Genomic DNA, 19,692 nt, shown 5'->3' with positions numbered 1-19,692 from the left:
ATTAAACAGTTCACACGTATATCAAAAACATCATTTGATACGTGAACAATATTTAAAACAGTTGAGTTAGAAAGAATATATATATATATATATATATATATATATATATATATATATATATATATATATATATATATATTTTAAAGTTTAAGAATCAAATTATATCAATATTTAAGATAAAAATAAATTTTAATTTAGGATCAAATTTGACAACTAACGGTATATTTAAACCATCAAACAATGAGATTATGACAATGACCTTATGACATTTAATGCAACTACAAATATTCATTACTTAATACATAAGTACCAAAGTGGTAGTTTGAGTAGCACAATGCTCTCATTTGAGTTTTGATTACTAATGGATGAATGCTTTAGTGAAAAAGAATTCATAGTAATTTTCTCTTCTTAAAGAAATTAGTCGCGCAAACAACCAATTTAATTGCTTAAGTGTACAATTTGATGTTTAAACAACAAGTTGCTTAGTTCAAGTGGTCAATCTAACGTTTGAAAGAAAGTTAAAATCAATCTTTTTGTGATATTAAGAAATATCATTTTTGCGATATTCCTTGTGGTGTAGGGTGCATGCGTCTTATTCAATTTTTTTTTTGTTGAATTTACATAAATATGTGTGTATTAGTATTCTTAACTAAATTTATATGTGGTGATATGTGTTATGTTAATTTTTTAGCAAGATAAATGAAAATGGTAATAACCTAGGTGCTAATTGATGTAAGAATATTAGGTGTGATAAGTTGATAGAAAAATTTATATTTTTGCACTGATACTCATTACACTAAGTGAGCATAATTTTTTATGGATTGTTTTATGAAGGATAAATTCTTATTTGAGTCAAATGTTAATATATAATAAAATTGTAATATTTATTTTTCAAAACTCATTGTATTATATGACTCTAATTTTAATTAAGTTAACTTTCAAAACCCGAAATGAAGCTCAAAATGGGATCAATAAACAAATTTATAAGAAATTGATATTAATGAAAAATGAAATTATGTTTTAATTAAATCGTGTTCATTTATCTTGATTATTATAGGGTGTTATTATGACTCTGGTGGTAAGTAAGTAATGATTAAAATTCAAATAATCGTCTTTAACCAATATAGAAAATAAATAATGTTTATATGAAATTTAAATATATATATATATATATATATATATATATATATATATATATATTATAGGTATAGTTATGGTAGTTTATGGAGAGATTTCATTTTCCATCCTTCTAAAATTTGAAAGTTTTAATCCATATCATATTATTCATCAAGATAAATGACATTCGTTATATATCTTACTTTTGTTTTTTAAAAGACAGTACTTAGCTTTATTATATCACAACAATAAAAGACACCATTTAGAATACTTACTTGAATTTTCGTTCAACACATACACAAATAATAAGTATCACATAGTAATTAGGAATAAGAAACAACAATTTTTAATTAGATAAATTTTAAAAATATTACATATTAAAATTAAATTATCATTATTATTTTAAAAATATTAAAAACATATTTAAATTAAATTTATTATTTGTCATAAGTAACATTTATAGGACAATTTCTTCAAATATAATATTGAATGGCATGTGCATCGCTGCCAGAATTTATAGAACGTCCACAACTCACCCCTTACTGGACGACATAGTTGGGCCTCCTACAGCCTATTATATCTTCCTAACTACTATTTCTACATATGTAATTTTTCAAATAATTTTTTTATCATTTATGGTATTGGAATAAGAAACGACATTTACCAACTATTAGAAAAAAAAAACCATACTTGGGTCCAAACTATTCTCTTCTCTCTGGATGCTATTTGTCACCTTCCATTTTTCATTTTTATGATTTTAGTTCCTAGTTTTGACTGAACGGAGTTTTGGTTTTTTATTATAAATTATAAATCATGTTTTACACTTCCTTTGAGTTAATTTTTAAACCTAATTTTGTTCATTCCATCTTTATTATTCAGTAATCTTTAGTCTTTAAATGTTATGCGGCTCCTTCTTGAACAGTACATACATATCCTGTCAGACAACTGTTTATCTGTGGCTATTTTGCTTTTATTCGTAGTAGCCGTAGAAATGGATGGCCTTGGATTCCAAAATTGAGACTTCGGAAAAATATAAAATTCTTCATTTAACTTGTTTCTCCTGCTATTCTTTTTTCTTGTTTATGCATGCAAAGTACATTTGGAGAATAAATTTAGATATTTGTAACAGAATCTTTAAGATTTTGTTAATATAGTTATGATATTATGCAAGAAAATAAATTTTATAACCATATATTTCAGTAATGCTGTATTGTTTGAAATATATTGCACTAACCCTAACTGCGAACATGTGCGGTTGCTGTATCTGTTTGTGTTCACATTTTTTAATTTTCAAGAAATTTAAGTTAAGATCAATAATAAAAAGTTTTAAAATTTAAGTTTAGGTAAGATCAATAACAAAATTTTTAGAAGATATTTGAAGGTTATTGAGGTTAAGTTAACATCAATAATATTTTTTAATTTTCAAGAAATTGAAGTTAAGATCAATAACAAAATTTAAAATAGTTGTTAAATGTAAAATTAAAAAAATAAGATATGTACAAAAAAGTTTTTAAAATAATAATTTAAGACAAAAGATTTTTAGAATAACAATTAAAAATAAATTATTTATAAAATAATTAATTTTTAAAATAATTAAGGGTAAAATTGGTATTATAAAATGTGGACACAAAAGAGAATCTTCTTTATATCTTGTTATAGATACTTCCACGCCACACAATTAATTTTTAACAACCTTAATGACTTTACCAAAGTTTATCTCAAATTATTATATTTGTGAGTCACTAACTTTCCTTTTCAATCTATTTTCTTAATTTTTAATAATATAATAACTTTTTTTCTTTGGTTTAATTAGTCAGATGGTACCCACTTTCGTGTTTGGATATATCAATTTGGTATCAACTTTGAAAAATATATCAATTGCGTCCCAACTTTTCAAAAGATGTCTCAATCAAGTCTCTCTTATAAAAAAATTATTAGTTAATGGTGTGTCACATTTAAGTCTATGATTTTTTTCATTTTTCTATTTTTTTAATTTTTTTATGAACTTTTTTTTGTTGCCACGTGTCAGGTACTATTATATGACCACATGACAAGGTACTACCACATGTTTGTGTTATTACCAAATGTCATTGTCATGATTTCAATTTAGTTCCCACATATATTTATTTGATTAAATTTAGTCTTTACATATGTCTCTTTGTTTCAATTTAGTTCTCACATGTCTTTTTTCTTCAATTTAGTTCTAATTCTTTTTTTTTTCAAAATAAGAAATATTGTCTCTCTTAAGACGAAATTTATTATTTATATAAATGTTATATTGATATTTGTCATTAAAAAATGACTTACAAAATCAAAATATATATATATATATATATATATATATATATATATATAAATTTAGTGATAAAAGAGATGAATAACAAAACATGAATTAACAGTTAAGAAAAAATGTAATATGTTATATCATTATTTTAAATACAAAATATGAGTATTATTGAAAATGTTATACTCATATTTTTTATTAAAAATGACATTATAACATATATTTTTTTAATTGTTAACCTATGTTTTGTTATTCATGACTTTTACCACTAAATTTCAATATAAATATCGGTAATTAATTTTGTAAGTCATTTTTAATAACAAATATCAATATAACATTTATATAAATGATAAATTTGGTTTGAAGGGAGAGACATTATTTCTCTATTTTGAAAAAAAAAATTGAGAATATATTGAAACAAATACACATATGTACGAATTAAATTGAAACAAATACATATGTGGAGACTAAATTGAAATAAATAGACATATGTGGAAACTAAATTGAAACAAATAGACATATGTGAGGATTAAATTGAAATCAAGACAATGACACTTGACAGTGACACTAACGTGTGGCAATACCTTGTCATGTGTCACGTGTCACACTAGAGACCTGACACGTGCAAAAAGAAAAACATAGAGACTGCCACATGACACACCGTTTCCGACATTAATAATTTTGTTGTGAAAGAGATCTAATTAAAGCAATTTTTCAAAAGTTTGAACGCAATTGAGACGTTCCTAAAAGTGTGTACCGAACTGACACATCCAAACAAAAGTTGGTACCATCCGACTAATTAAACTTTTTTTTTACCTTTGTCTTTGGTTTACTTTTCTTCCAATTTTTTTAATTTGCTCTTTTAATCGTTTTATTTTTCTTTCCGTTCTATTTTTCGATATGCATTTAGGCTTCACATTTAAAGTTTATTTGCAATTTATTTTCTAGCGTAACTCCAACTCTTCAAGATTCATTATCTAAGCTAAATTCAACCTATATAAAGTTAGACATTTGTCTTTAAGTTTCGATATTGAATTAGCTTAAAGGATTCAATTTACATTTTCGAAGTCTTAATTTAATGCTTTGTGTTCACTAACAAATAGGGGTTAAAAGACCATGAGTTAAAAGTTATTATCAAAATACATTTGAACAAATTATTATTATTATTCTAGTATCTTAATAGTTAAATTCTCGACCAAAGATAATTGCATTAGTTAAAAGCACATCGGTAGTTAGTTGAAGAAAAGTGACACCCATAAGTAATTATAAGAAATCCATATATATATATATATATATATATATATATATATATATATATATATATATATATATATATTACGAGAAATCATCTTTTCGCTAAAATATAATTAAAAAAATAAGAATTCCTAAGAATTCTCTACTATTGAAATTAGTTGTAAGTCCTTAATGATGGTCTCGTGAAGGGCTTAGTTAGGCTAATGGCTGGTTGTTTCACCCAAGGATTGGGAAAAGTTCCGTAAATGGATTAGCATTGACTTGGGTCAAATCAAAATATACATAGTATATAAGTATGTGAAAGTGACTCCAAAAATGTCATTACATTCATCAACCACATTTAGGAAATAATTAAAGTTTCCATGATGGAAATTAGATGGTGAGTATTCAAAGGAGGCAAACATTTTGAATTTATCTAATTTAGGTGAATAAGTGAAATTTAAGCAGTTTAATTCATGAAAAAAAATGATAATAGACTAAACTAAATAATTAATTAATTAAGCTAATTACACGTTAATTAGTAATTATGGAAAAACTTAATAGTATAATTAAAGTTAAGGTAACTATTTTTTATATAAGTTCAATTTTCGTTGTTAATTTAAATATCTTTATATTACTAATTGAATATAATTATTTAAAATACGATTTTTCAATTAAGTTTTATAAAAAAATCATCGGACAATCTGTGATTCCAAAACAGCATATAAAACTCTATATTTTCATTATATTCTGGTTAAATTTAAAGATAATTGTAATTTTTGGTTCTCATATTTCAAACAATCTACAATTTTTTTATTTTTTTTATTTTAGTCTTACATTTTAGGTATCGGTAGTTTTATTTTATTTTTATTTCCTTAAGAAAATTTAATAGTAAATTGATATAAAATTACATTTATGAAATCTCATTTAATAGATAAATTCTAATAAACAAAACATCACATATCATAAGCACATGACATAAATATATAAAAATCAACTTTTTACTTATCCGAAATATACTAGAACATGAATACCATGAACATAGAATAATGTCATCAATATGTCTTAAAATATAAAATAGAATGGCAAAAAATTGCTCAACAGAGTAAGGAATTACAAATAAAATTGTTCTTCAAGAAGAGCTCAACAAGGAGCAAGATCTAACATGCCTACTAACTAAACAACATCATCTTCATAATCATAGTGATCACCAGGAGTTTCCACATCTGCACACACCAACATTGGTAATCATTGCAAAAAGAAAAACCAAATAAGAAACAAACACAAAGAGAAAGGGTAAGCTAGAAAAAAATAATTTAACATGTAATTAAATAAGCATATTATAAACGAGAACAACATATGATAGCAAATAATTCAAAGACCCTCTAACTCAATTATCCGGATACATGTAATGAGATCAGATTCACTGGTTATCTGTACTTGTGGTGATCTTTACTGCTCTGCAGATCCATTGCCAATGGATTTTACCCTACCACACACAAGGTTAGTCCATGATCATCTAAGGCCATTATTTTGCTAGAGACTAGGACCTTCTGCTACTCTCACCACATGAACTAATATACTCTATGTGAGTATGACTGATTCATTAGAATATTAGGATGCAACCTTACTTGAATCCTTATTTTATTACATACACTACGATAACATCACCATAAAATCTCTTATGAAACTCATGAAATTATATCAAGCACGCATACATTATTATTCCATACCAAGCACAACAAATCTCAATCTCATTATAGCACACATAAAACATACATGCAAACTTCATGCTAAAAGGGGTAAATCATCCGATCATGGAAGCAATCAAGTAATTAAAACAATTCTGTTGTCAATTTCGCTCAAGCTAAAAAGCTATCGCTCAAGCGACAGAAATCTCTCGCTCAAACGTCTACGAGTTTTCGCTTCCGATTTCGCTTAGGCGAGATTACTCTCACTTAAGTGAAAGGCCCTCACTCAGGTGACAACTCGAGACAGAGAGCAAAGATGAGTTTCTGCTATTCTTGCTTAGGCGAGAGCTTCTCGTTTGGGCGAAAAACTCCTCACTTAGGCGAGGATAACAGATACCCAGATGCACTCACTCATGCAAAGCCAAAAACTAAAGCAAAAACAAAATACAATTCAATACAACCATCAATCCAGTAACAGAAAACACATACAAGGGTTAAAACAAGAAAATCATTAAGGAACGACATGTTTGCAACTTAAAGAGCTGATAAGCAAGAATAAAGGAAGACAAAAATAAGATCATTAACAGGAACAACGTGGAACCAAAGCTTCGGAATTGAAAAACAGAAATGGAATAGAGGTTGGGGATTGACTTACATGGAGGAGAGGAACATTAGGTTTGTTTCAATGAGAACTTCACAAGAGTCCCAATTTCAATGTTTGTTTCAAGTGATAGAAATTGAGTTAGAACTGAGGAAACTCGTGAAATAGAGGCCAGGAAGGGGTGAGTTTGAGAGAAAATGGAGAGGGGTTAAGTGAAAAAAGTAGAGTAGAAGAAACTAGAGAGTTCTTTTTCTGGGAGTGAAAAAGAAACAAGTGAAATGACTTGAACCTCTTTAATTAGACCAGACCCAAAATTTTAAAAACATAAGTGAGTTTTGCAACATTCATCTTCCTTACATATTTTTTCAATTATATAAAAAAGTCACTAGAGTATTACGCGTATTTCTCTTTATCTAACTATGTTTTGTTAAACGTAAGAAACCATTACATAAAATCGAACTAAATGTTAAAGAAAGATGTAGGTAATTAAATATTAAAAGAATAAAATTGTATAAAAAATGAAGTTCAAGTAACAAACTTATGAATAATTAAATACGGAAAGACTGAAATTTGAAGAAAAGAATTTGGTACTAAAATTGTGGATTTTGCAAAATAAAGGATAAAATTATTTTTAAATCTAAATTTTATGCCAACGCTAAAATGGGTTAACTCCGGCAAACCTGCGTACTAATCCATCACTCATTTAGCGGTAGGCTTGTATTTTTAGTATGTTAGTTTGTCCTAATTTGCCAACTTATTTTTTTTATGATAAAAAACTAATTTAAAGTATTAAAATTGTTATATTCTGTTATTTGATTTGCATATCCTATAGTAATGATGGGGTATGAGAAAGGCATGAACTGTGTGGATAGACCGTCAAGTTGACGTGGAAATGAAGAAGAAAAAAGAGATTATGATACTTTTCTCCTTCTATCTAGCCTTGATCCCTCCAATGTATTAAAAGCAAATAATAATGACATGTTCGCTACATGTCAATTTAAATCTCGCTCCAATAACTCCAACAATCCATCCTTAAACATATTTTCTCCTACTCCTAACTATTGTCAATTTTACCCCAACTCTATGCCGCGTGAGACCCACACCGCACCACACCGTTCTTTCCATCATAGATAGGATCGGAGCATACTCTCTCACTGCCACCTTCAGCATCGTTAACTCACCATAAAGGAGCATACTCTCTCACTTCCACCGCCTTCGTGTTCTAAGCGTCCTTTTCCTACCAAAACATCATCCATTCTTTTTCAATCACTAAGTTTATCACTTTTTTCTATGAACAAAACAATTTGGCAAGTTATGCAAATTTAACTTCATCTGCAAATTCTACTCATGCCTCTTTACACCTTATTTGACCTACCTTCTCACATTTTCCATAAACACTACGTTACAAAAGAATATCAACTTTAATCATTTTTATTAGATCTCACTGTAACTGTTACAAATGCTTAGTATAAAATGTAATATTTTCATAAAGCATCAACCAAAGTATTGACTTTGTAATTTTTATAGAAATCAAAATTGCAATAATTTCTTAAAATATATAATGACATAACAATGAAAATCACTAAATCACTAAATTCAGTGAACTACTTATAAGAGTGACTTGCCCACTATATTCATAATTCGGAATTAAACATTAACTGTAAGAAGTGAGTTAATCATTTCCGCAATTACAGACATTAAGCTAATGATTGAAAGATTATTTTCTCACTTTTTTTCTCTCTATGAAATGTTAAATCATCCATAATTTTTTTCCTGTAACAATAAACTAGATTAATTATTGACCAGACTAAGTACAAAGTTACCAAAAGAAAACATGTCACCCACTTCAATCTGTACTAACTTGAGAATGGTTGAAAATTATTCCGACAAGGTCCATTGGCGTTAGTGAAAAACCCGACCAGCTTTGCGGCGGCGCCACCATTGTTTTGGGTGGAGGCATGCTTAGGCACTACCTTGCTGGTCCTTTTAGACGGACCCACAAAAAGAAGCGAGTCCTTCTGACCACCGGTGTGACTCCTACGCACAAGGTCCCGAAACCTCCACCGCTTAGCTGATGCGGTTGTCTTCTTGCAGGGTGGGGTCCACACACAGTATGTTCCTTCAGCCACGCCTTCGAGATCATTGTTTCCGCCCACAGTCTCTCGCTCTTCCAGCATCAGCGTCTTCAAAGGCACACGCGGACGACTTGTGGTTTTGACGGGAATGGACGTAACGGAAGAGTGAGACGCAGCGTCACGGTGCAACGGAGCGTAGAAAGGTCTGATTTGGCCATTGCAGAAAATGTCGTCGGCGGAGACAGGGGAGGAGTCCGTGTGACCGAAAGAGAATTCGAAGTCATCCACCAGGTCAACGTCGTCGTTTTGTTTGCAAAGAGTGTCATCGATGTCGCTGCGGAGTTCGTGGACGACTCTAGTAGCGATGTGAGGAAAAGAGTCGGAGGAGTGAGCTCCGAAACTTGGAGAAGACGGTGGCTCTGTCTGCGTCATTCCACTATTTGTGTCTGTCTCTTCGTTTTCTTCTGTTTCAGAAGAATACAGAAAACAGAGAAAGGAGTTTGGTAGAAACTATGGAAAGTGTGTAGAGAGGCTCTGAGATGCTATATATAGACAGGGGAGTGGAACGGTTGCTCACTCTTGCTTATTTTATGTCACTTTTCTTTTTCCTCTATTTTCGATTTTCTTTTCCTATTATTTACTAACATCAAATTTTATTTATATATATATATATATATTATTTGTTTTTACAGTCATATATCCTATTTATTATTATAATAGTGTAATTTAGTACATTACTGTCTAATTTATATATAACTATTTTTTGTGTAGATTTTGAATACTCCAAATAATTTAATTTTATATCTTAACTTTTACATTTGTATTTTGTCTGTTTTATTATTCTATTATTTATTTTTACTTTCCTTCTTTTTATCTCCTTTTTACCTAAATTATTTTGCGAACTAGTGAAGTAAACCTGTCATTTTTTATATTTTTAATAAATTAATTTATTTACTGTTACAATATTTATTTTATAATTTGCTCTTTTTTTTCATTCATTTATATATATATATATATATATAAAATAAAATTATACTATTCCTTTTTATTTTTTTACCAATTTAAATTTAATATTTTTATCATCTTATTTTATTTTAAATTCTTTCCTATTTGTCTTGAAAATGAATTAATTAGACTTGGGGTAGCGGGGTCCTAGTCCCAAAGCTTAGTTTGTGGAGTGCAAAAAAAATGGTCTATCTTCTGTACTTACTGCCACCCTACACTAATCAATTATTAAGTGCTGATGTTTTATGGCCTCTTTAGTTTATTGCATGGGGTGATTTATGTTGAAATAAATTATTTCTTGAGAAAAATTAAGTTAAAGTCCACTCTAAGAAACATTTAAACTTCATCTGATTGGGTGCGGAAAGTTGAAGAATGATCTAGAATGATTATGAGAAAAATTGAATAAAACATAAAGTATTGTATTTAATGAAAACAATAAATTTAAATATAAAATTTATTAATATATATATATATATATAATTAATTAATTTAATTTTGTAAAATTTACATATAGAGTATGATAATATTATAGTTACTTCCGTGTACATCTTTAAAAATATAAATATTTTGTAGGTAATATATATATATATATATATATATATATATATATATATATTACACACGAAATAGTAATTCATATGATAATTTTCATTCACACTTTTTTTTTCTTCATATTACATCACTTTTTCACTTAATCTTCACAACAAACTATTTAAAATCCAATTGTATTTTGTGTAGTGTACTTCGTACTTGCTCAGTTTGTCTACTTATTGTTAAGATAATATATATTAATCACAGAAAATGGTAGTTGAGAGATTATTTTATTCCCGATTGAAATAACGTTAAGTGTTTAATAAAGCTGATTTGTTATTCATTGAAATGACTAATAACATTTAATTCGGGGATTATTTTATTATGGACTAAGATAACTTATTACTTATTTAAGAGTTTGTTTTATTGTTAACTCAGAACGTTATGCACTACTTAAAAAATAGTTTATTAGTAACTCACATGTCATGTACATTAATTGTTTATTTAGAAGATAGGATAGAAATTGAAAAGGAATAAGGAGAATTATAGTAGATAATGACATTTTTTTAAACTACGTAAAAGAGTGAAAAAAAAATAGGTTTAATATTTTATTATTATAAATAACTTTCTTTTTATGGTTAAATATGATTTTGGTTGTTCAACTCTTAGAAAAAATTGAAATTAGTTCCTCGTGCAAACTTTGAACTAATTTAGTTATCCAGTTTGTAAAATATGTAGATTTAGTCCTTTAAAACAATTATTTTTTTTAAGTTTATTTCACTTTTCTAACACGTTTCTGAGTTAATATTGAAACGAATATGTGTCAAACGGTGTAAATAAACTAAAATACTATAATGAAATGTGGAAATGTGTTTGAAACGTCAGATAAACTTAATAAAATCTGGTTAAAAAAAATAAATTCACGCATTAATAGAGTTGATGAACTAAATTGGTTCAAGGTTTCCAAAAGAGACTGATTCTAATTTTCACTAAAAATTGAAGGATAAAAACATATTTAACCCTTATTTTTAATACTTTTCTATACATAAAATATCACAATTAATTATAAATGATCTAAAAATACTTATGATCTCCGAGAATTCATATTTATATATTATAATTATGTGTGCAACATAGTTATTATATACACATTTTACAATATTTTACTCTTGTTTTGACTAGACGGAATTTGGAAAACAAGAAAAAATAGAAAAAAAATATTAAAAAAATGAAAAATAAAATATTTAATAAAAATATTTATTTATTATTAATATTTTATTTTTATTTAATAAAAATATTTTAATTATTTATTTTATTATAATAAAAATATATGTAAATTTTGATAAAAGTTACATATTTAGTTACATTAAAAACAAAATTCATTCATCTTCATAAATAATATTGATAATACACTCGTTGATGCTATCGAATTAATTCTATTTTACATTACCAATGTAACTCAGTATTTTCTTGAGAGTATTCAAAAATACTAATTAGGATAGAAGTAACTTAAGTTGTTTCTTAGAAATATAAATCAAATAATAAAAGAAAATGGTGCAAATAAAAATAAATAAAATAAATGTGCTAGAATGTTATACACAAATTAAATGAAAATAAATAAACAAAAATAAATGATAAACTGTCTAAATGCCTATCTATAATAAAAAGGTAGTTATATTCTTCCATGATTTTTATGGCATCACCTATAATGATTAAGGAATCATTCTCATCGCCGTCATTGATGAGATTTTACTTATTTATCCAACACGTTTTCATTAATGATGATGACGACAACTCCTGATCATGTAAGTGATGACATAAAAGTCAAAGAGCATAAAGACATTATTATCCACACGTTTTCGATAAGAATCAGAAAAGTCACTCATTATTTACCTTAACTACAATATCATTTTTATATTAATAAAAAAATCTCACATTCTTTTATATTAATCAAAAAATCTCACATTTTTAACATGCGATAATAAATAAGTAAAATGATAGAATAATATACCAAATGTAAGATCCACTTTTTTCTGCTCCTTATGTTTAAAGGCCTAGCCTTAACTGTTGGGCCTAAGGCCAGTCCATAGGGTGCCCAAAATCCTTTTCCTAACCTAAACCTCTCATCCTGCCCCCATTTCGCAAGACAATCCTTTCTCCTCACACACTCTTCTCTCTTTTCAGCACTGTTAGGGTTTGAGCCAGTTTCCTCTACGGGTCAATCAGAAGCCCCCTTCAAGTAAGTCGAACATCCATTTTCTTCTTTTTTGTCGTGTGTGCGCTTATACAGTACAAGGTTTATCCTTATAACCCTATCTTCGTCCTTGTATGCATTTTTCAGTTCCTTAATCAATTCCTGGAGCTGTAGCGCTCTTTCTTGGGGCACTATTACTTTTTCTAACATTTTTCAGGTAAGGGAAGTTAGGGCTTACTTGTTTATTTCGATTTTCTACTTATCTCGCTTCTGTTTTACGATTGTATGGCTTATGTGCCAGTGTGAACGTATGGAATACCTTGTTATGTTGTTTGGGTTGTATGTATGGTTGATGCAGGGAGAATAGTAGCGAGAACTGATACTCTCGCCCAAGCGAGCCTGTCTCGCCTACGCGAGACTAGCAGAAACATGCCCAGGTTCCTACTCTCGCTCTCGCTCAGGCGGAGAGCTCTCGTTTTGAGAGAGATACTATCTTGCACAGGCGAGAGGGGCTCGCCTAAGCGAGAACTCGTAGGAGCCAGATGCGTGTCGCTGCCGTTGTAGCCCAAGCGAGGAACCTCACCTTTGGGTGAAGGGTGGTCTCGCTCAGGCGAGGAGAGCTCGCCCAAGCGAGAATTCGCGAAATCCTACAGAGCTCTCTGTTGGCAGTCTTGCTTAAGCGATGGCCTGTAGCTTGAGCGAAAGACCTCTTTCGCATGAGCGAGGGTCCATGGCTTGAGTGAGACTGGTGCATGGATTTGCTCTGTGACTGTTCTTCCCTCTGTTTTTGGTTGGTGATCTTTTGTATGATTGGGTTACTCTGTTAAAGCATGAATTGGTTGTGTATTGTTTGTCAGTCATTATATGCTTTGTGGATGTATGTACGCTTGACCTTTAAATTGTATGTTCAATTGCATGATAGAAAAAAAAAAACAATTTTACTCTAGCTTACCTTTTTTGCTTGTTTGTATGTTCTATGTGTGGTTTACCCCTTTTGCGATGATCATCAATTTATTGATGTGAGCAGATGTGAGAACTCCTCGTGGTCATCAGGGTGATGAAAATTCCGCTGGTTAGCTCGACTCGGGTCGGATCCCGCCTTTCCTAGTTATCTTTTAGGGTTGTAGCTCACGTATTGTCTTACTCTTTGAGCATTTATTTTGAATACTGTCAAACTATTCCTCTACCGTGTCAATGACATCGTGGTGTGTTGTAATATTCCCCTTTAAGTACTCTTGGATAACTGTAAGGAGTAACTTTGACACTCCGCAACTTTGCCCTTTTATTATTCATCGTGATGTTTCATTTAATTAAGTTATTTATTAAATGGGACATAAAAAAAAATAAACAAGAGAAATATAATTAAAAACTTAATATGTTAACAAAAAAATAAAAAATGTTAATAAAAATACTCAAATTTTTGAAGATTTTGAAACTTAATTCAATTTTTTAATTACTTCTTCGTTAATAATATAAAACATGTTTTAGGAAAAATATTTAGCCTTTTATACAAGTATTTTACCATTTTAATAAATTTAATTGTTTATTTTTGTTATACACTTTATTAAATATATAATTATTGTGTTCTTAATTACATGATCAAAATACATTTTGGAAATACCCCATAAGGAGCATTCCTGAATACTCTTCTTTCAATATGTGATGTTCTCATTCAACTACCAAGCTATATAAGATATATCAGGTAAAGATATCTCTAATTCTGTCATACATTTATTATTAAAAAATTTATAATATATTTATATATATTTTTAAAATAATTTAATTAATTATTAAATTTGAAAAATATAATAATATTTATTATCACACTTTTACTTACTCACTGATTATTAATTAATAATTGTTACTAAATTTTTATTATAACAATTCTAACGAATTTAACATATGATACATTTTAGTTTTGTTTTTATGTGAGCTAAGGTGAACTACTTTGTACTTTTACATCACTCATTTTATTTGGTTGGTACTTTGCTTTCTTATTTTATTTATCAAATCATAAAAGTAATGAAACTATTCAACAAAAAGATATTTATGAAACTTAATAATACTTCAAAAAATTACGTTAACTGTTATATAAACTAATATTTAACATACAATTAATCTTACAAATCCTAAAATTTTATTTCTACAACATTCTCGAGCCAAATTATGAAATTAAGTTACAAATTTCTAAATATACATTCTGAAATTATTTGTCAGAAAGAATACTTTTATAAAAAAGGTGCCAATAAAATTCTTCAGCCGTGTGCGTTTGGCCGAAAAGCTGTCGTGCCTCCTTCAATCAATTTATTGAAAAAACATCCAAAATTGAAACCACTATTTAGTCAGGCAAATAAAAACAAAAAATGAGACAGTTCTACGTTATTCTTCGATTCAGATTTCTGTTCCCAACTTTGATTTTGATGCTTTCTAAAATTTGGTCAAACCAAGCAAAAATCCATTACCGTTTGCTAACGACTTTACATTACAATCTTTATTATTATTTTTTCCTTCTTCGCCAAGTAACTAAGCCACACATTTTGACTTTTTAAGAATGGCTTTCTGCAGTCTTTTAAACATCAGTACACCCCTTTTAATTCCTTTCTCAATCCTCTATCAAGTACCAAAAACTCCATAAATTTTCAAGCAATTTGCCACTGAGAAGAAAAACTACATTTATGAATATAATAACTTTTTGACGGTTAAACAGGACAAAATGAGCTGACTTACCATACTAAACCAATTATATTTCATAAGTTCAATTTTTTATCCGAGCATGGAAAGATCCGTCCTTCCACTCCATTAACAATTAAAGACTTTCATTTTGTGCATGCAGTCAAAGACTTTTGAATTTGAGTTGGCTAATTCAAGTATACAAGGTCAAAAAATTCTAAACCATGGAAACAGATGCGAGAAACAATTTGGATGTACGCATTAAACCCAAACTGAACAATCTCTTGAGTTGATTTTCCAGAGTTTATCAAACTACTTCAAAGAAGTCCCGTGTCCGTAGCCAATGAGCATAGATAAAGGAGCATTTGAAGTCGGCAAATTGCAGCCACCATGGTAAAGGTATATTTATTTCAACCAGTAACTGTAACTAGCTAGAAGAAAAAGAATCACCTATATCCCAGAATATGAGTATATCATCCTAGAAGCAAATTAAAAACTCTAAAAAAGTGATGCTCTACTTCTTACTCTGTGGTTTCACTCGCCCCCTCAATGTAAGTTTGGTTAGTATTACGAGCATTGTGTTTCTTCAAGTATTCTATTCACTTCGTGTAATAGCTAATAGAATTCATATGAACAATCATTGCGTTCATGCTACTGGCTGTCCCCTTGCTCTTCTTTCCCCTGGCCCTTGTTTCCCCTTGTTTGCTTTAGAGCTTGCAGGTGTTTTCTGAAAAACAAATTCAGCAAGGTAGGTTAGAATATTCATTACCAAAATAAGATAAGACACGAAAACTATCTAGTTCATACTGTAAAAAGGCATACGCAGTTTCGAAGCCAAGTTAGATTTTATCACTGTAAATGATATCTTACTTTCGCACTTCATTAGCCTGAAAAACAGGCTTGCTCTTGCTCTTAATAATAACAATACAGACAATATTTCATACACATAATTACAAAGAAGACAACGGAATCAACGGGACGAATTTTTGAATCAACTTTATCTTTCTTTCCAAAGGAGGGTGTTTTAAGTATAAAATCTCATTCAATGCCACTGGAAAGTGACTGCCTTCGAATAAATTTAATCATACATTCAAACAACTCATCATTTAACAATGTTGTTAAACTAATTCCAGCACTACCGCTATTCACTTTGAGCTAAATTCACTTCCAGGGTTTCCATAATAATACACAAGTAGGAATTACATTCATATCCTCATTGACCGACCCCCAACAATTCAGTGAGGAGAGAACCAGCAAAAATATGCACATTAACGAAGGACTAGGAGAAAGTAATGCCGATGAGGACCATTATCATTTCCATTTTCTACAGAACTTTGTCTGTCCAGCCTTTTGACACCTTAATTGAAGAAAATTACAGTCATTCATAATGATCTCTTTCTACAACTTACTTACAGTTGGTTTATAATAGTTCAAAGATAATTAGTATGAACCAAGTCAATACTTTACAATTTCAAAGCGTTTAGAAAACATAATGCAAGATGTCGTCTTGGTGTAATTAGCACAATGAGTATTATTAATTTCATTCGCAACAAGATCATTATGTTCAATGTTTTTAACCTCCTAGACAAACAAATCTGCCACCACAAACATTCTTTAAACTTGGGAAGAACATATCACAAAGAGGACAGGACAGATGTACCTTGGCTCTGAAAGATCTGATGATGGAAACTAGCAATTTGTCACCTGCTATATTTCTCACTCTCTGTATCATCTCATGTCGAGAAATTTTCAATTCCTGCAAAGCAGAAAAAGGCTCACTTAATATATGTATCGATTACACAAATTAGAGTGCAATGGCTAACTCTGGATTATAGCAAGATAGCAGTACGCGGGATGAATGCCATTTTAAACATTATAATACCAACTAAAATACTTTACACATAATTATAAACTCCGTAACAGATCACACAAAAAAAATCAAAATTAAGGAAATTCATGATAATTAGTAAGTCACAGTTCATGCAAAACACAGTCACCATCAATCTCTCAGAATAACATAGCAATGAAGTAAAAAAAGGTAAGATGACAGGTGAAATTAATAGAAAAACGAAAATTTGGCGTGAAGTGAAAGGAGTAGGAAGAAGAAAGTTCGAAACTAGGATAAAAATAGTCCTATAATGTGTGAAGGTCTAGATGTCAAACAGAGGCACATATGTTTTTTTTTTTAAAGAATATTTTACCTAAATAAACCCAGAAAAATATCTTTAAAGGGTAATGGATTTTTAAGCCTACATCAAGATAGCATTGCTATGGCGCGCCAAAAGCCACTAGTTTTGGTGGTGATTGCAACAGTTGTGGTTTGTATTGAAAAGTGCTATGTTATTAGAATCCTAAAACGATCGATGGCCACTTCACTCAACTATCCTGCTATACAGCTGCTACAGTGTGCCGTTGGCTAATATGCTCAATTTATAACCATTTCAGGAGAAAAAACTAGCCACGGTCTCAAACTCTAAAAGCACTTACTGTATAATCTTTGCGTATCTTGACAATGATGGCAACTTGATCCGCAGGCAAAATCCTCGAAAGCACCGAAACCAAAGCTGGGAATGGCATCCATGGCGAAGAGGGCCTTAAAGGTTCCCCAATATTCACATTCCCTACAAAATCAAGCACACGCAGAGTCTCAGAACAACATCAGGAATCAGTCACAAAACTGACAAAGGCAAGCACCACCATAAGAACTCCCAAACACCAAACCTTTCAAGGAAGGAAGCGTGAAACTCAAAACATATTCGGGCAAAACATGAGTGTTGATCCGGTTACACCAAATAACATACTCCTTGGGAGCCAAAAGATCGTCCACCCCAGAATCGTACTCTTCAGAACTCGAACGGCGTTGATTCGAGCCATGTGGTACCACCTCCGTCTTCCCCAAGATAACGCTACACAGCAACAAGTACCTCACGCCGTCACTGTCTACACCGGATCTCTTCACACTGCATTCCGCACATGCCAAAAACATAGCAAAATTCAGAAAACTTTCAAATTCACAAACCAATATTGGAACACACAACAATGAAATTAAATGGAAAAAAAAAATATTAATGAAACAGTGAAATGACGCGTGCCTTTGGAGTGGGCAATCCAGCGGAGAGAGACGCAGGCCGTTACAGTGCGCGTGGCCGAAACCATGTTGGGCGATATCAGCTATCTCTTCCTTACCGGACGCACCATACCAAGCGAACCTCACGTTAGCATGACCGCCGTGCAATTCCGCCACCGCACGAGCAGAAATCTGAAAGCACTGAGCACGCGCACGCGCCAAGACGGAGGAATGCGCGTTCTTGGCAATCGTCAACACCTCGGGCCTCAACCCGTTAAGGGCCAAGCTCCGGACGAATCTAGTCCGGACGTGACGGCCGTCTTCCGCCGCCGGCACAAAGGCTCCCGAAAACGTCCCCTCGTCACCGGAAACCCCGCTCTCGCAATCAGAAACCACTGATTCTTCATCCGAAACATAAGTACGCGTGTCCGATGAATGGTGAATTGGTCGGTCCATAATGCAGAGAGAAGAGAGGGGGAATTGAAATTGGGAAGAGGGGAAGAAGTGCGATAAAAGAATGGAAGAATTTGGGGAAATTAAAAGAGTTGGTGGCAGAATCTGTAGATCATGTTTATAGATACAGAAAACTTGGGGTTGAAGAAAAGAGGAACACGAGTGTTGTGTGTTTGAGATTTTGTGAGGGTAACGGTAACCGGCAGAGGAAGAAAAGAGAGGTTAGGGCGAAGGCGGTGGAAGAACATGGCTAATACCACATCAAATTTTTAAGAACCGACCTTCGCATTCATCATGTAACCCCTCTTTGATTTTTATTTCGCTTTCTTTACCTATACGTGCATCCTTGGGCGTTAAGGCACTGGTCAAACTTTGCATCTATTTATATTTTTTATTATTTCTTAATTCATTATATAATTTGTCAAACCTATTATTTTATTTCCATGCTGATGATGCCGCGTGTCACCGCTTTCCCCTTTTAGAGCGATTATGCATCATTAACATTTTTTATGTTTTCTTAATTATCCCTTCAAGTTTACTAAAAAAAATATGAATTTTGATAGATTTTTTCTTTTTCAATCAAAACGTTGCCAATACTTCTTATTTTTATAGTTTTCTTCAATGTTTTCAATTTATTTTATTTTAATTCGCTATCGCTTTCATAATGTGTAAACTAGATAGTTGCTGAGGTTTATTTTCTTAAGAGTGATTGGATGGAGAGAATGCTTAGTTTAGATGGTTTAGGAAATTATCTACGGTTTAATAAAAATGC

The 19,692-nt window shown here is 30.6% G+C and overlaps 2 protein-coding genes and 1 long non-coding RNA gene across 3 annotated transcripts; 1 reads left to right on the top strand and 2 right to left on the bottom strand.

Annotated features, from left to right (window-relative positions):
* Positions 1–8,690: 8,690 nt before the first annotated feature.
* Positions 8,691–9,505, bottom strand: LOC114179787. Its single transcript, XM_028066244.1, has one exon. It carries the CDS (start codon positions 9,430–9,432, stop codon positions 8,782–8,784), a length of 651 nt encoding a protein of 216 aa, XP_027922045.1. The 5' UTR covers positions 9,433–9,505; the 3' UTR covers positions 8,691–8,781.
* Positions 9,506–12,636: 3,131 nt separating this feature from the next.
* On the top strand, positions 12,637–13,964 carry LOC114175655. The gene is made up of 3 exons (XR_003602873.1): positions 12,637–12,775; positions 12,878–12,947; positions 13,758–13,964. It is a non-coding gene; the product is annotated as an uncharacterized LOC114175655 (long non-coding RNA).
* A 1,485-nt stretch (positions 13,965–15,449) lies between these two features.
* Positions 15,450–19,253, bottom strand: LOC114179004 (probable inactive poly [ADP-ribose] polymerase SRO5). The gene is made up of 5 exons (XM_028065186.1): positions 18,493–19,253; positions 18,122–18,360; positions 17,888–18,021; positions 17,061–17,156; positions 15,450–16,127 (listed from the first exon to the last, which is right to left on the bottom strand). Exons 1-5 carry the CDS (start codon positions 18,921–18,923, stop codon positions 16,047–16,049), a joined length of 981 nt encoding a protein of 326 aa, XP_027920987.1. The 5' UTR covers positions 18,924–19,253; the 3' UTR covers positions 15,450–16,046.
* Between the last annotated feature and the right edge of the window lie 439 nt (positions 19,254–19,692).

The sequence above is a fragment of the Vigna unguiculata genome, chromosome 3, assembly GCF_004118075.2.
Source record: "Vigna unguiculata cultivar IT97K-499-35 chromosome 3, ASM411807v1, whole genome shotgun sequence".
NCBI lineage: Eukaryota > Viridiplantae > Streptophyta > Magnoliopsida > Fabales > Fabaceae > Vigna > Vigna unguiculata.
The sequence above is the reverse complement of the archived record's forward strand: the minus strand, read 5'-3'. Positions and strand labels throughout refer to the sequence as shown.

Coding starts and splice junctions, on each gene's coding strand:
- LOC114179787 (XM_028066244.1), bottom strand. CDS start 9,432: ATGACGCAGACAGAGCCACCGTCTTCTCCAAGTTTCGGAGCTCACTCC.
- LOC114179004 (XM_028065186.1), bottom strand. CDS start 18,923: ATGGACCGACCAATTCACCATTCATCGGACACGCGTACTTATGTTTCG. Junction 18,361..18,492: donor CTGGATTGCCCACTCCAAAG/GCACGCGTCATT, acceptor TGCGGAATGCAG/TGTGAAGAGATCCGGTGTAG. Junction 18,022..18,121: donor CACGCTTCCTTCCTTGAAAG/GTTTGGTGTTTG, acceptor TTGATTTTGTAG/GGAATGTGAATATTGGGGAA.